The following is a 16,137-nucleotide window of genomic DNA, read 5'->3' on the forward strand; positions in this document are numbered from 1 at the left end:
GACGATTCCAAATTTATTTAAAAGTTTCATAATAATACTTTTCGATCTCATGCTTGAGAAACTGGTGCACATGAATGAAATGTGAAACTGTTTCCTAACAAAGTTTTTTGCTTGTAGTAGGTCTTATAGGCATTTGATACTGGTACTTCGTGAATTATATTATGTCGTGTTGTAAAAATGACCATTTGTGCCAAAACAGTCTCGTTTATTTGGTGTGTGTTACAAAATTGCTGCTATATTAGAAAGGCCTATTTTGTTTTATCTAGCAGACAGTGACAAAACAGACGTAATCAGATTGAGAAACTACACAAGTCTTTGATATATTTGTATTAACAGCTTTTTCAGTATTAGATAATGACATTTTGATTTTTCCTGTAGCAAAATGTTTGACGAACTTTGATGAGGTAATAGATTCTTTCACAGAAAAGAAAGCACGCCATGTAAAGCTGTAGCAAGATCAGAGAGAAGGAAAAAAATGATAGGAGCTAAGGATTGAAGAAATGTGCACTTCCTTGCTTGTCTCTTGTCTCTATTGGTTTTATGTATCCTGTATTTAATTTTATGTCACACAAAACAGCAAGTTATTGGCTGATAGACAATAAAGAGTACGAATTTTCTGAAGAGTTCTTGTTCTCCCGATTACAAATAATCCCATGCGCTATTTTTTTTTTTTTTTTTTTTTTAAAGAGAGGGGCAGCCTGTCAAACCGGCCGACTGGGAGCAGGAGAGGCACCACAGGACATTTCAATTTCCACTGTCCGGAATATAGTTCGTTGGCATCCATTACAAAATATACACATTTCATTTCCACAGAGCGAAATACAGTGACGTGCGATAGAAGAATGATGTATGAAGAGGCGTGGCACTGCACTTTGGCACACTTAAGACTAAATAATATGTCTTACATTTCTTTGAACGCATATGTTTTATGTTTCAAACTTTTCAGAAAGACGAACATATTTTTGAAAATTAGATTTTTTTTTTTCAGTATTGACCCGGTTAGCAAATATTGTAGATCTGGGGCTGATGCGCAGAACAGTCTGGGTTATAGTGGGTAGTCTCCATGTGATCCGTGTTTACATTTAGGGGTTTTGCTGTTTCCCCTTCGTTTACTCTCACTTCAAATGAAAACAAAACAGAGCTATCAAGTGAATTATAATACATTCACAAAATTATGGAAGGCTTAAATACGTTCTTAGTTTCAGATTTTATTTTATTTCCACCTTTCTGACAGTCAGGCATTAATCGCCTTGCAGAACAATGAAGTTAGTTTTGTCTGTTTGGTAAAGAAATTTGACTTTTATTAACCTTTTCCACAGAGGCAGTCAATGTATTTGAAATGAAATGTTTAATTCCAGTTTCAACTGTTCGCTGCATTTCAGGTGCACATTTTCATCTTTTAGCATGTATGGCATTATGCCATAATAAAGAACCAAACATGATATAATACAGTACTAGTGCTCCAAGGAAATTCACATCCTGTAAACCACACAATCAAGTTAGAAGAATGCTGTATGAAGAGGCGTGGCACTGCACTGTCATCGGCTGGCGAGATCACGTGACATGAGCTATGACTGGCTGCAAAACTTCATCGCAATCTCGATTTCAATGATTCGGAAAGTAACGTGGTGTTTGGTGAAATTCCAATGTATACTTTCGTAATACGAAAATACTTCATTGGGAATCTGGACATACGAATGTGCACTTTAAGTACACACTTTGAATGTGCACATTTTAGTATGGTTCGCGAAATTCCGATGCTCTTGGAGTATCCTCTGGTGTCTTGTTTCTTTTATGACATATTAATGTTTTACACATATGAACGTACGGGCTCCTTATGTCATGTTAGCTGCGCAAGCACGGTGTCGCCTGTTATCTGCACTCTCTGGCAACTGCTGAAACGAGCCTGTTTCTAACAAGTCGCAGGAAAATATTGCGACTGTTAGTTTGAAAAGCGTTACTTTCAAAGTAAATATCCTTTTACATAAGTTGAACTATGTGCGAGAATACACCATGAATTTCTTAAATTACAGAGTGTTTGACTCTCATTTAAAAATCAACTCTTTGATGACGAGCTATTTAGAAGAATTTCGAACCCAGAAGATCAGACATTTATGTCATTATTAAAAATTTTACTGGCATATCTGTGTGATATATCTTAAAGTGTAAGACGCACAGAAAAGATCAACATTGTATGCAGAAGCTTAGTTTCACTTGCAGCTTATTAACCTTTGAGACCAATAATATATGTGAAAGCTTTTCTTTTCTTGTAGCAACACTATTTATATTAATTTAAACTATTAACTTCCCCTATTTGTGTGTTCGTGCTACTTAACAGTGATGTTGCTGTTGTCTGACTACATCACGCGTCCTACGCTCTGAATATCCGCTGTCATCACCTGGCGAGATCACGTGACATGAGCTGTGACTGGCTTACAAAAGTGCATCGCAATCTCGATTTCAATGATTCAGAAAGTAACATGTGGTGTTTGGTGAAATTCCAATGTATACTTTCATAATACGAAAATACGCAGCGTACCTGTTGCTGCACTTCAAAGATAATTCCAAAATGTGTCTTTTTCCCTGATTTTTGTTTTCTAAAGTGCCGAGAGGTTCTACGCCCGTGTATAAAATCATAACCATTCAAAGGATTGATAAGTTTTGCAGTTTCGAGGGAAAATACACTGTCACTTAACACGGAAAAAGTGTTTTCACCCGGGACAAAGTGCATTTTTAACCGGGAAAAATCCGGGAATTTTTTTTCCTTGTCCACGTATACACCCTGTATTAATGTTGTATTAATGGTTTTTAGGTTAAGACTGTCTGTCTGAAATGGAATAAAGGCAATATTTGTTTGTCTAGAAACATTCTGCCTCAGTTTATTAAGTCATCACAGTGGCCTGAAATATGTATGCATTTTCAACTTGCATATTCTGCTATTGTGCCTGGCAGTTGCAGTTACATACATGTGCCACATACAAATAAAAATTATACATGGCTCTTCTATCTAAAAATCTTTAATATAACGTTAAAAGATGTGCACCATCTGTTAAAGTAGCAAGACCACGGTTTGTGGTACAAACTCTATTACAATTACTAAGGATCAAGAAACAACCTGAAATTGATTCAGCTTCCTCTGAGAGTCCTTGTCACATGTGCAACTACATATGTTTACATTTGTGAATGTCTTTGGAAGAAGTAATTAGTTGTTAGGCATTTTGTTCCTATATGCTGAATGACAGTCATTGCTTCCAATGTTTTGTGGTTTTTGAGATGATAATTGTTCATTCACATGGAATTTAGATCACTTTGTTGCTTGTAAAGGGTGTCCTGCCAGCTGTGAAGTGTGATAATGAGAGGCATCTAAGAGAGTAAAGATCATGCTTGCACTGTTTTCAGTGAATCTTTGAAGATTTTAAGAGACCTATATTTCTTTATAAATTTCATTCACTGTTTCTACATACGTAATGCAACTAGATATGGGCTGAGTGGTTACATTTTTGTTATTGTTTCATTAACTTGTTGCCCAGATTTATGGAAAATTGTCATAATTGAACATGCTGTCTCTTTTTCAAACTGCAATGAGAATCCTGTCTATAATTATTTAATTATTCTGAATCTGCCTGGCCATGATACTACATGGTGGAGTGATGTGAACACTCTACACTCTCTTACATAATATTCCCCACCTCCACCCCTGCCCACATAACAGACAGAGTCATAGTTCCACAACAGTTTCGTAATTACACCGGAGTCAGTTTTTACTAGCACCAGTTGGAAAGTGCAGTCGGTGATCTCAGAACAGGGAACAACACGTCATCATATGGTGATAAATATGACACTTTATTTAATAATGAAGAGTAAAACCTTTGTAGAACTGTCATGATATATAACTTGGCAAGAAAGCAAATCCCTGTCAGATATACATGGCAAGAGTGCAGACAGTCATATAAATTTGTACTTTCTTCTTATGCTATCTTTTTTCTCTTCTTTCAGCTTACATATTTGATTCGCTTTAGAGATTTTTTCCTCCCAGCTGATGGATTTCCTGTTATTTGAGGCCTGTAAATAGAAAAAAATAAAGCTAATTAGTTTAGGATGGCAAGGTAAAATTTGTTTCATGTGCTTGCATATGGAGTGAATAGCATCATTAACGAATCAATACAAGTTCAGGTTGATATACTGCTTTCCTCTTGGTAGTCACGTAACATAGTTTCAGTGAAAAGATTCAGTGTAATTCTTGTGACAGCATTGCTAGGTATAAAGTTTTACAAAGTTGCCTCAAGCCACTTGTTCTCACCAAGGTCATGCTGCCCCACTGTGTGCTACATGTGCCATATACTGCTTGCACATGAGTAAACTAAGTTCACCTTTAGAAGATTCTGCGCTTGGCTGCTTGTTTCATGTAAGAGAATACCTTGCCATTTAAGGCAGACAGTAATTTTAACTTTTGAAGATGATGATAGGATATGCTCTAACACATTAGCAAATAACTAACATACCAGGTGGTGTCTTAGGCAGCACAAATCATACAGTAAGACAGAGATTGAAATATATAGAACAAATAATTGAAGATACATGCTATGAGATAATGGGATTGTGGAATTTGTGTTGCAGGATACAACAATTTAATCAGAAGATTGGTAAGGAGCTATAGGCTTATAATTTTTGTTACACATTTAAGAAATTCTATTAATATTAGACTGTTGATAAACGGCAAGCATTATTACTGCTTAGCTATGGGGAAACTAAAGGGAAGTTGTTATATGAGGACCACCAGCTTCAGTATAATTCCTTGTGTTCGCTTATAACTAGTGTGCCATGGGTTTAGTAGTGTGTCCTTAAAACTAGTCTGGAGCATTTCATAGTGTGTGCTTGAAACTAGTTTGCCTTAATATTTTCTTTTTGGTCTGTTCATAGCAAAACTAGTGCCAACAATATCAGGAATGCCTCAATAGTTTTGAACCTGGTGATATTAAATTTTGACCTAATACAGTATTACTACATTTTGATATGAACATCTCTCTCTTCCCCCCACGCCTTTTTCGGAACATACAAATGTAGGCAAACAATCGATAGCAAAATTTTAATTATTGTGAAATAAAAGTTTTAATAGTCTGTTGGTTATAAGCCCAAGTGCATGAAAATGTCAGCTTATTATGATACTGACCTAATACATAAACATAGTACATAGCTAATAAGTTTGTCAGTAGTTCTTGGATTCTCATTTTCTGTCAATAGTATTCACATAAATGCCCGTGTAATTCCTTTAGCAGTTATGCACATTCAGACAGTACTTACCTAACATGAGCATCGACTATATAGTCACTTAAGTTTACCACACTCCCCATGTTGATCATAGGCATCGACAACTGTTTCCAATTTAAATAAGCAGCATCATGTATTGTCACAGTGAGTTTTGGGTCCTAGGCGATTTTCGCTTGGCCTAGTTACTGAAACCAGCTGTGACAATAAATACATTTTTATGCAACCAGAGCCACTATTTATTTAAAATATAATATGATTGTTAATTAGGCCCATTATCAGGAAGGACCTGTTAGAAAGGAGTAAAATTTTCCATTTCATTGCAACAGTGAAATATGAGGTTGGCTCTTGATCTTAGAAATTCTGTTAAATTGATGTGTAAATATTAAAGGGATGAATGAAACTTAATTTCATTGTAAACAAACAAAATTGTAGGAAGTTTATAGTGAGCACTATTAAGATCAAAAGCTCTTTTAAATAATTTTTATTTTATCAGTGAATCTGATAGTCATAATTTAAAAACAGATTGTGTAGGTAGCATTGTTTGTTGGGAATGTGTGATTCAGTGGATTAGAGTTCCTTTTACAGCATTTCCATTATAAACAAGAATTAATCATGTTATTTTTCATGTTTACATCAGGGATCCATCAATACTGTTAGAATGCGGTCTAGATGAAAAAACGAAAGAAGTACTTCTAAACAACATCAAGAGGAAATTAACATCACAGGCAGTGAAGATTCGAGCCGATATTGAGGTTGCCTGTTATGGCTATGAAGGGATAGATGCAGTGAAAGCAGCCCTCCGAGCTGGATTGGCTTGTTCGACAGAAGAACTGCCAATAAAAATCAATCTTATTGCACCTCCGCTTTACGGTCAGACAATTTCTAATGACTTATTGTTACAATAGTGATAAATGGCAGTAATAAGGGTCTTTTCAAACTTTTTTAGATCTGTCAGTTATATTGCATATTTCTGTTTTGATCTACAGTTATGACAACATCAACACCTGAAAAGCAGGATGGTTTAAAAGCATTAAATAATGCAATCAACAAAATTGAAGATACTATAACAAATATGGGAGGAGTATTTGCAATTCAGATGGCTGTAAGTATTGTGACATGTAAAACAGTGTGCATTTACAAAAGTTCTTTTTTTTAATTCTTGAAGTCAGTCCCATGTTTACTGAAAAAGCTAATTCAGATATATTTTTGACAGCCTAAAGTAGTTACTGCAACAGATGAAGCAGAATTGGCAAGACAGATGGAACGTGCTGAAGCAGAAAATGCAGAAGTGGCAGGAGATGATGATGACGATGAGGAAGAGGGTCAAGTGTTCAGTGGTGAGGATGAAGAAGGTGGTGGTGATCAAGAAGGATCAGTTGAAGAAAATGGGAAGGCTGAAGAAGAATAACACATTGAAGCAACAAAAAGAAACATTTCTGCTCAACCTGAAGAGTAATTATTTAAGTGAAGGGAGTTTTCTCCCTCCACATTTGAGGAAAAATCTTCGTTGAAGTATTTAAGTGATGTTGTGATGTCTTTTGTAATTTAAATTTGAATAAAAATAGGATTATGGATATTTCTCTTTTATTATTGCATGGTGGTTGCACAGAAAGTAATGCCTCACTTTTTCTCAGTCGACAACAATGTTGCGAATGTGGAATGTTAGGTCTGAATTCTGTGAAGTTCTTGAGTGCACGTGCAAGATTTGTTTCTTCCAAGAGACAGGGTAGCTGCTGCAATGTTTCAAAATGCTATCTGTAAGTGATGTATGTTATAAGCAGTGCATCATCATTAACTTTCTCACAGAGGGGAAAGAAACTGTAGGGAATATTCACAAATGTTTGTGTGTAGTCTATGGAGCAACTGCAATTGGTGGGAGGACAGTTAGTTGCTGGATATAGAGGGTGAGGCCATCTGAAGGCACTTTGATGGAGCTTGCAGTGAGCAGGGAAACCATCCACAGCTGTCAACTTGACATGTTGCAGTATGCTGATGTTCTCATTCATGACTATCGATGCATTATGATTCTGCAGTTGGCACTGCTGCTGTCAATCAGCAAATGAAGTGTGGATGCAATTATCCTTACTCTTGGATATTCAATAGTGTATGCAAGATCGATTCCATGCTATGTTATGGTGGGACATAAATCTCACAGAAAAAACAAAACAATTTTTTTCTGAGTTGTAACATTTTGAAACTGAGGGGAGGCCATCGCATCCTGGATTGTGACACAATGATGAAACCTGGGGTTCAGCATTTTGATTTAGAAACAATAAGATAACCAAAGTAATGAAGTAATCTTCATTCTACACAGAAGAAAAAATTCAATGTAACTGCTTCTGCCAGTAAGATCATGACAACTGTGAGGGAGTGATTCTAAGTGTGATACCAAGAGACAGTACTGTTAATTTGAAGGCATATGTGGTCACATTAACCACACTTACAAAAGATTTCCAGCAACTTTGCCACTATAACAACCCACAGGATGTCTCTATTCAACATGATAACACTTAGCCACAGACAAGTTTGAGGACTTATTAACACATCATGAAACAAGGTTGGGCAGTTTTACCCTACAGATCTGACCCAACTCCCTTGGACTTCCAAGTGTTCCGGGCACTGAAGGGTAGCATTTGTGGAAGATATTTTGAGGAGATGAGGTGGTGATTCGCACAGTGCAGAAATGGCTTAGTGACCTGAAGAGGAACTGGTACTGATATGGCACACAAATTTGTGTATCGATGAAGGAATGCCACAGAACTGGAATGAGCTTATGGAGAGAAATAGGGTGTGTAGGTAAAACTCCCTTCTTTCGTGCGTGTAATAAACAACTGCTGAAGAAAAAAACATGGAGCATTACTTCCTAGGTCCCTTTGTATTGTGAATTATAAATATTTGAAGACACATTTGACATTTTTTTAGCAAAGAAAGGAAAACAAATGAAGGATGACAGTTTCGTTGAGTAAACAAAGATGTTAATTATAAACCTGAAATGTCAGCTACATAAATGCAGGTGCAAGTATTAGTACATGAAAGCCATTTAATGAAATTATGAATGAAGTTATTTGTGAATAGCACGTGTGTGTGTGTGTGTGTGTGTGTGTGTGTGTGTGTGTGTGTGTGTGTGTGTGTGTGTGTGTGACCAGTCATATTACAATACAAGGTATCACTAGCTGGTGAAAAGTAATGTACACAATGCTGAATTATGTCAACTATGAGGAACTTACATAATAATAATGTGCTTTCAGTTGCACAGTCATAACAGAAGACTAGTTGGTGCCACATTATAAGTTCGGTGGTTAGGTTACACTTTGTATTTGAAGGAACAGATTCTAGTATGGTGCTGGTGATTTAGGTTTCCCATAATTTTTCCTAAGTAATACAATTTCTTCAGTTAGCTCACATTGAATTATTTTACTATCATTGCCCGTCTGATTTAGTGTCTCCTTTGTCGAATGATAAATCTCAATGGTAATACATCAATGATAGAGATAGATATATTGGGAAAGAAAGCAATATTACAACCTAATGGAATGTGGCTCAACTGAATCATCTCTGTATCACAGTAAAGGTGGGTTTACATCTGTGTCATTTTCCGTGCACACTAGGTGCATGCAGCCGTTGCACAAAGACGCAAAGAGGAGCATATGCTGGTGTAAAGTCGTGCATGCCTCTGAATTGTGTGCAGGGGGGTGCAGGAATCTTCCCACACCAGACGGAAAAACATGCTCTTCTACTTGCGTGTGGAGCAAGGACAGCTGTACGGCAACTTACTGCAAGGTGTAAATGCACCTTAAGCATTGTTATCCACCCAGCAGCACACTACAATGGTTCTTGACGGAAAGGTGTGACCAAACGAAAGCAACTGCTAACTTTGTACCCCATACCACACGTACGCCTTTGGTAACAGGAACAGCTACTTTCGGAGCTCTTTTAAATATGTACAATGAATAATCTTAATATTTGATGAAATGTCAGTCTTGCTTCATCAATACTTGCAGTCTTATCACATAAATACTTTTGTTATAGGTATCAACTATTTCATATTCTATTTAGAATTTGTGCTGGGTCTGCATCTCAATTTTCTTATCATTCATTATGATGCTGTGCTCTGCTGATATTTACCAAGTGCACATCCCATTTTGGTGGTCTCGCGGTTCTAGGCGCGCAGTCCGGAACCGTGCGACTGCTACGGTCGCAGGTTCGAATCCTGCCTCGGGCATGGCTGTGTGTGATGTCCTTAGGTTAGTTAGGTTTAAGTAGTTCTAAGTTCTAGGGGACTGATGACCACAGCAGTTGAGTCCCATAGTGCTCAGAGCCATTTGAGCCACATCCCATTTTCTGTGAAATGTTTCATTCTCTCATAGTAATTTTACCCTCTCCATCAGCCTCCTTCAACTTCGAAGGGCAGATGAACATACAATTCAGTCATGACAATAAAAACAAGGTGTGATCCACCTATGGCATTGATTAAATTGTTTACTTAGTTGTCTTGAAAAATTAATATCATCATTTAACTGTGCTAGAGGGATCACATTCTACATCTGCATCTACATCCATACTCCGCAAGCCACCTGACGGTGTGTGGCGGAGGGTACTTTGAGTACCTCTATCGGTTCTCCCTTCTATTCCAGTCTCGTATTGTTCGTGGAAAGAAAGATTGTCGGTATGCCTCTGTGTGGGCTCTAATCTCTCTGATTTTATCCTCATGGTCTCTTCGCGAGATATACATAGGAGGGAGCAATATACTGCTTGACTCCTCGGTGAAGGTATGTTCTCGAAACTTTAACAAAAGCCCGTACCGAGCTACTGAGCATCTCTTTTTGCAGAGTCTTCATCTGGAGTTGACTGCAGTTCCAACACAACCACAGTTTTAATCTTTACGTCTTAGCAGATCGGTGGAATTAAAATTTTTCTATGAAGAGGCAGGACAGCCCATTCACATGGCTAAAAGCCTTTTACTGAAGCTTTTAGGTTTTCCCAACTATGAGAAGTGCAAATTAAATGTTGAGACTTTTTTTTTTTTTTTTTTTTTTTTTTTTTTTTTTTTTAAAGGGCACACCACCTGACAGAGAAACTAACCCAAAATAACTTATGAAAGTGAACTAACAGTAAAAGTGATTGTAGCAAATTAAATTGAATTGTAACAGCTGTCATGATTGACTGGAGTGTGGGGGGAGGACCACGTGCTAGAAATTTCAGATTAGATGATCCATAAATGATAACATGAAAAACCAAGGAGGCTAATCAGAGGTGTGCACGAGGCAAAATACACCTCTGTCCAATAGTGCATGAGGTCACAGAATGTAGCTGGGAGCCCATTACTTGTTTTCGAATGGCAGGCACAGATGTGAAGCCATTACGATGGCTTGGAGCACTATCCGACTACCGCATTTACTCGAACCTAAGCTGAACCTGAAAAATGAGACTCGAAATTCAAGGGGAAAGAAAAGTTTTAGACTGCACCTCCAAATCGAAACGTAGTTGGTCCATTGTAACATGAGACACAATTTAGGCCGAATGGATGAAGAGACAGCTACAGTAGTTTGGTTCGAGTCGTAAGCTTAGCTTAGCAATTAAGCTTTACCAGGTAGCAATTGCTCTGTGTCAGGCGCTCCGTCTGTATTTATGCGGGTACCCTTTCTTTTTCACGTGCTTCATCTGGTTTACAACGATTGCTCATTTTGCTTTGATCTGGTAAGTGCCGTTCTCTTTGTTATAGGTGTTTACATCACACTATGCTGAAAATGCATTATTGTACTGTGTCGTGCATTGTTTGTCGCATTCTGATAATGAGTGTTTACGACTTGTCGCCGCTCGCATCATGGCTTGCTTTTGTGCATGCTACCATTGCTTACAATTAAAAAAAAAAAAGAGAGAGAAGAATTGTCTCATTAGCGAAACAATGGCAAGAGACTGCTATTTGTGGTTACTTACTTTGCTGCTTTCTTTGATAATGATCAACAAGAACCAAATAATAGACTGCGTATGATATTCTGCACAGAAATTAGTCAGCTTAGATTTAAAAATCTAGTCGGTTGCTGTGCTTCATTTCTGACTGTATCACTATTCAGCATAAGAATAATACGAATATAAACATGACATGATATGTATATTCTTCTGTGTTTGCTGTTGTCTCACTCTAGTTTTGTAGTTTATTAGGCAGACAGGATTTAAATGAGATAGCAGCAAACACGAAAGAATACATGGCATAATGTTTACATTCGTCTTCTCCTTTTTTTTTAATTTATTTACTGATGCAGAGGTTTTGGCGCCAGTATTTATCTTTGTTCCTGCAAAGCATGCCTGTGTAGCGCTACATATATTCGACAGCAGAAGTTAGTTGTTGTGGCACCTACCAACATTTTTCAGAACTTCCGCTTCCTTTGCACTCGATTCTAAGCCACAGGCGGTTTTTTTTTTATTACAAAAACTGGAAAAAAAGTGCGGCTTAGATTCGAGTAAATACAGTATCCTCTTTGTGATGGTCAGATGTGTTCAACTAGAATCTAAACAATGAGTATGCGTGCCATCAAGTTCCCATGCAGTCCAACATCGGCCCACTGTTGCATCCAGGGCGAGGTTCAGGGCATTTTAGCAGATAAAATTCAACCTGGCATTCCTAATGGGCCAAAATCATTCGATGTAAAAGTAATTCTGAGAGTACCTCAAGGGCATGTTATAGGTTGGTAACTGTTTGCAATGTACATAAACGATCTAGCGGATAATGCTGAAAGTTCCGTAAGGTTGTTCAAAGGTGATGCTGTGTTATGCAGGTTGTCTCTCCTAAGAGTTATCAGGTGCATTTTCTCTAATATCTCACTGCATATTTGCAACACAACTGGAATCAGCCCAAACAAATACTGTTCACCATGTCTTTCACGTGACACCCAGTGTCAATGGAAAGCGTCGGTTTGTTTCCCCGTTACAAAGAAAATTATTTTTGAAAGCAGAATTTTATATCCCCATTCGACAGAGTGGTCCCACAGTATAGTATGATATTCATTTTATCAGTATTCGATGTGTGTTAACAGGACAACAAAGCATCATGAAGAATAACCAGTACTCCAAAAATGACAGCACCGCTTGGCCAACGCTGACTGCTGCCACTATGCAGCAGCACTGCTCGGTTGCTGCTAGAGCACTGGTTATTCTTCGTGTTTCACTGTATCTGTTATTACATATCTCTTAACCAAATATCACACTAGGCTAATTTGGAGACTTTATCGAATAGCTGTATCAGCTTTGCTTTACAAATAATTACCTTCTGCAAAGGGAACCAAACTTATGCTTCCCATCAACACTGGGCATAACATGAAAGATGTGATGAGTGTTTGGGCTGACTCCAGCTACATATTGCAAAAACAAAATTGCAAAGATCGGGCAAAACATCAGAGAAAATTCGGATGATGAATCTTAAGGAGGGACTCCTGGTATAATACACTATGTGATCAAAAGTATCCGGACACCCTCAAAAACATACATTTTTCATATCAGCTGCATTGTGCTGCCACCTACTGCCGGGTACTCCATATCAGCGATCTCAGTAGTCGACATTGTTAGACATTGTGAGAGAGCAGAATGGGGTGCTCTGTGGAACTCTCGGACTTCAAACGTGGTCAGGTGATTGGGTGTCACTTGTGTCATACGTCTATATGCGAAATTTCCACACTCCTAAACATCCCTAGATCCACTGTTTCCAATGTGCTAGTGAAGTGGAAATGTGAAGGGACACGTACAGCACAGGCTGACCTCGTCTGTTGACTGACTAGAGACCCCCGACAGTTGAAGAGGGCTCATAATGTGTAATAGGCAAGACATCTATCCAGACCATCCCACAGGAATTCCAAACTGCATCAAGATCCACTGCAAGTACTATGACAGTTAGGCGGGAGGTGAGAAAACTTGGATTTCATGGTCGAGTGGCTTCTCATAAGGCACACATCACACCGGTAAATGCCAAACGATGCCTTGCTTGGTGTAAGGAGCCTAAACATTGGACGACTGAACAGTGGAAAAAATGTTGTGTGGAGTGACAAATCACGGTCCACTTTGTGGCGATCCGATGGCAGGGCGTTGGTATGGCAAATGCCTGGTGAACGTCATCTCCCAGCGTGTGTAGTGCCAACTGTAAAATTCGGAGATGGTGGTGTTACAGTGTGGTCGTGTTTTTCAAGGAGGGGGCTTCGCCTTGTTGTTTTGCATGGCAGTATCACAGCACAGGCCTACATTGATGTTTTAAGCACCTTCTTGCTTCCCACTGTCGAAGAGCAATTCGGGGTTCATAATGCACACCTGTGGCAGAGTGGTTACATGACAATAACATCCCTGTAATGGACTGACCTGCACAGAGTCCTGACCTGAATCCTATAGAACACTTTTGGGATGTTTTGGAACGCTGGCTTCATGCCAGACCTCACTGACCAACATCAATACCTCTCCTCAGAGCAGCACTCTGTGAAGAATGGGCTGCGATTCCCCAAGAAACCTTCCAGCACCTGATTGAACGTGGAAGCTGTCATCAAGGCTAAGGGTGGGCCAACACCATATTGAATTTCAGCATTACCAATGGAGGGAACCATGAACTTGTAAGTCATTTTCAGCCAGGTGTAAGGATACCTTTGATCACATAGTGTATGTCAAGTGCCTGAAAACTAAAAGAAAAAGCTGAAGACCAGCAGGGGACTGACACTAAGTTCAAGGTCTGGCTCTGACACTCAGCATATATAAATGTAATTTTTTACATATAAATAAGCAAAAAGACCCATTACTATCTGATTATACCACTGGGAACAGTAAGAACCATAAAAATATATGAATAACTGTAAGAAGCAACCTAAAGTAGAATCACCACATAAAACTAGTACGAAAAATAAATGTCAGATTAAGATTCCTTGGAAAGATCCCACAAAATGTAATTCAACCATGAAAGAGGTAGCTTAAAAATCCCTTGTATGACAGATTCTTCAATAACAGCTGTCACTTGGGGATTCAATTAGTAAGCACAAAAGTGTCACTGTAGTACAGAGGAAGTTAATACGAGAAAAGTGTTGTGTATTATGTGGAGGTTCACTTTTAAGACCAAAAGAAAATACTTTCCAAGGACAGTTAAGCAATGTATTACTGCCTCCATATGCATGTTACAAAATGAAGTGATGAGAAAACCAAAGAAATTTGATCTTATTACCAACAGTCGGCTTACTCGTGCACCATTTGCAGTTCGAGCAGGAAAGGGGTGTAAATCAGACGCACCCTCCTCCACATTGTAATGTGGGTTGTGAAGTATAGTTGTACATGTGCTCTGCATTTCTTACTAGTTCAACTTACTACGGATCCTGTGTACTTAAGCAATAATGCAGTATAAATCAATAATGCAGTATAGGTCATTTTCATAGACAAACTGTGATTTCCTGCGGACCCACCAGTAAATAAAAGCCAGCTGTTTCCCTTTCCAACAAATGAATTTGTGTGATTATTTCTCTCAGACACTTGTATGACATCAGTGACTCAAGTTGTTCCTCATTCTGTAATTAATGGACATGAAATTTTACATTCCATAAGGTGCATTACTTTATTCCTCTACAATAAGAGCCAGTTTAAAGTCATTGCACTAGGCTGACAAATTTTGTCAGGGTACTGCTACAATTTTCATCAGTTTTGAATTGTAATTTGATTTGTATTATCAGTGAAATAGTTTACACTTTGGAGATACATTGGGTCCTTTTATTTCTAGGGTATATATGGCTCTCTCATAAGTTCGGTGGGTTCCTTGCATGGCTGCTGAAGATCAGTACAATCTCTGAATGAAGTCATCTCTGGGTGGTCGAGGGTATATCAGATAAATCTGGCGGGTATTCTTCCAATCATGCTAATGCCGTTTGACATTTTCAAACCTTCGTTTCCTGATAGATCACATGAGAAATGTGCACAGTAACTTAATTCTTCATCTAGATAAAGCCTTTCTCAAAACTAGTTACATGACAAGTAGGTAGATGTTTACACTATGTTCCAAATTCCTCACTGACAACTTCAGCGTACTGATCAATATGTGCCAATAACCCAATTCAGATAATTTGAAGTAACGCTTCAACCTAGATAAGGAGCACCCTGGCATATTAAAACTGTGTGTGCTGGACTGAGACGTGCACTATGTAGGAGAGCTTCTGTGAAATTTGGAAGGTAGGAGATGTACTGGCAGAATTGAAACTGTGGGGACAGGTCGTGAGACATGCTTGGGTAGCTCAGTCGGTAGAGCACTTGTCCATGATAGGCAAAGGTCCAGAGTTCGAGCCACGGTCCGGCACACAGTTTTAATCTGCCAGGAACTTTTGTATCAGTGCACACTCTGCTGCAGAGTAAAGAACTGGGACTGCGCACATTACTAAAAGCTATTTGTTGTGGCATATTAGTGTTTGACCGTTTTCCAACCTTGAACTCTGCTCTTATGTTGATAACACGTGTAATCACAGTCAGTCGAGTGAATGACTGTAGGTAAGCAGTTTACAACAGACAGGTTTTGTATTTTGCCAGAAAATGTTGTGTACAAAGTTTGGCAAAAAAGGAATGCGACTGACTGATGCTGCAAGTTTGTGTAATAAACAAATATTTTCAATAGTTGTTAACTTCAATATAGGATCTGTTACTTTTGATTTTCTGTCACTTAGTATTGAGTTGTGATAACTACTGTTGTTTAGTTTTGGATTATTTGCCACAGTTAAGCTCAAGTTCATTGCATGAAAGAGAGATCAGAAAACATGCTAGGTATCAGGAAGGAGTCAAAAGCAGCAGTGCAACACCTATAGCCATACTTTGACAGTTACACGGTATTTAATACTAACAAACTTTTTATCCTTTTGTTTTTGTGCCAAC

General features: G+C 38.4%; 2 protein-coding genes across 3 annotated transcripts in view; one reads left to right on the top strand and one right to left on the bottom strand.

The window, feature by feature from the left end:
- Positions 1-6,844, top strand: part of LOC126194714 (eukaryotic translation initiation factor 2 subunit 1) — a 30,271-nt gene extending 23,427 nt beyond the window's left edge. For both annotated transcript variants that reach the window (XM_049932957.1, XM_049932958.1), the window contains exons 4-6: positions 5,906-6,138; positions 6,255-6,370; positions 6,482-6,844. In XM_049932957.1, the coding sequence (XP_049788914.1) occupies positions 5,906-6,138; positions 6,255-6,370; positions 6,482-6,676 (544 nt within the window). In that variant the 3' untranslated portion in view covers positions 6,677-6,844. The remainder of the gene's footprint in view (positions 1-5,905; positions 6,139-6,254; positions 6,371-6,481) is intronic.
- The window catches only part of LOC126194713 (reticulon-4-interacting protein 1 homolog, mitochondrial-like), a 176,153-nt gene continuing 163,835 nt past the window's right edge, over positions 3,820-16,137 (bottom strand). Inside the window, exon 9 of the mRNA XM_049932953.1 lies at positions 3,820-4,062. Coding sequence (XP_049788910.1) covers positions 3,993-4,062 — 70 coding nt within the window. The 3' untranslated portion in view covers positions 3,820-3,992. The remainder of the gene's footprint in view (positions 4,063-16,137) is intronic.

This window comes from Schistocerca nitens, chromosome 7 (assembly GCF_023898315.1).
Source record: "Schistocerca nitens isolate TAMUIC-IGC-003100 chromosome 7, iqSchNite1.1, whole genome shotgun sequence".
NCBI classification, from domain to species: domain Eukaryota; kingdom Metazoa; phylum Arthropoda; class Insecta; order Orthoptera; family Acrididae; genus Schistocerca; species Schistocerca nitens.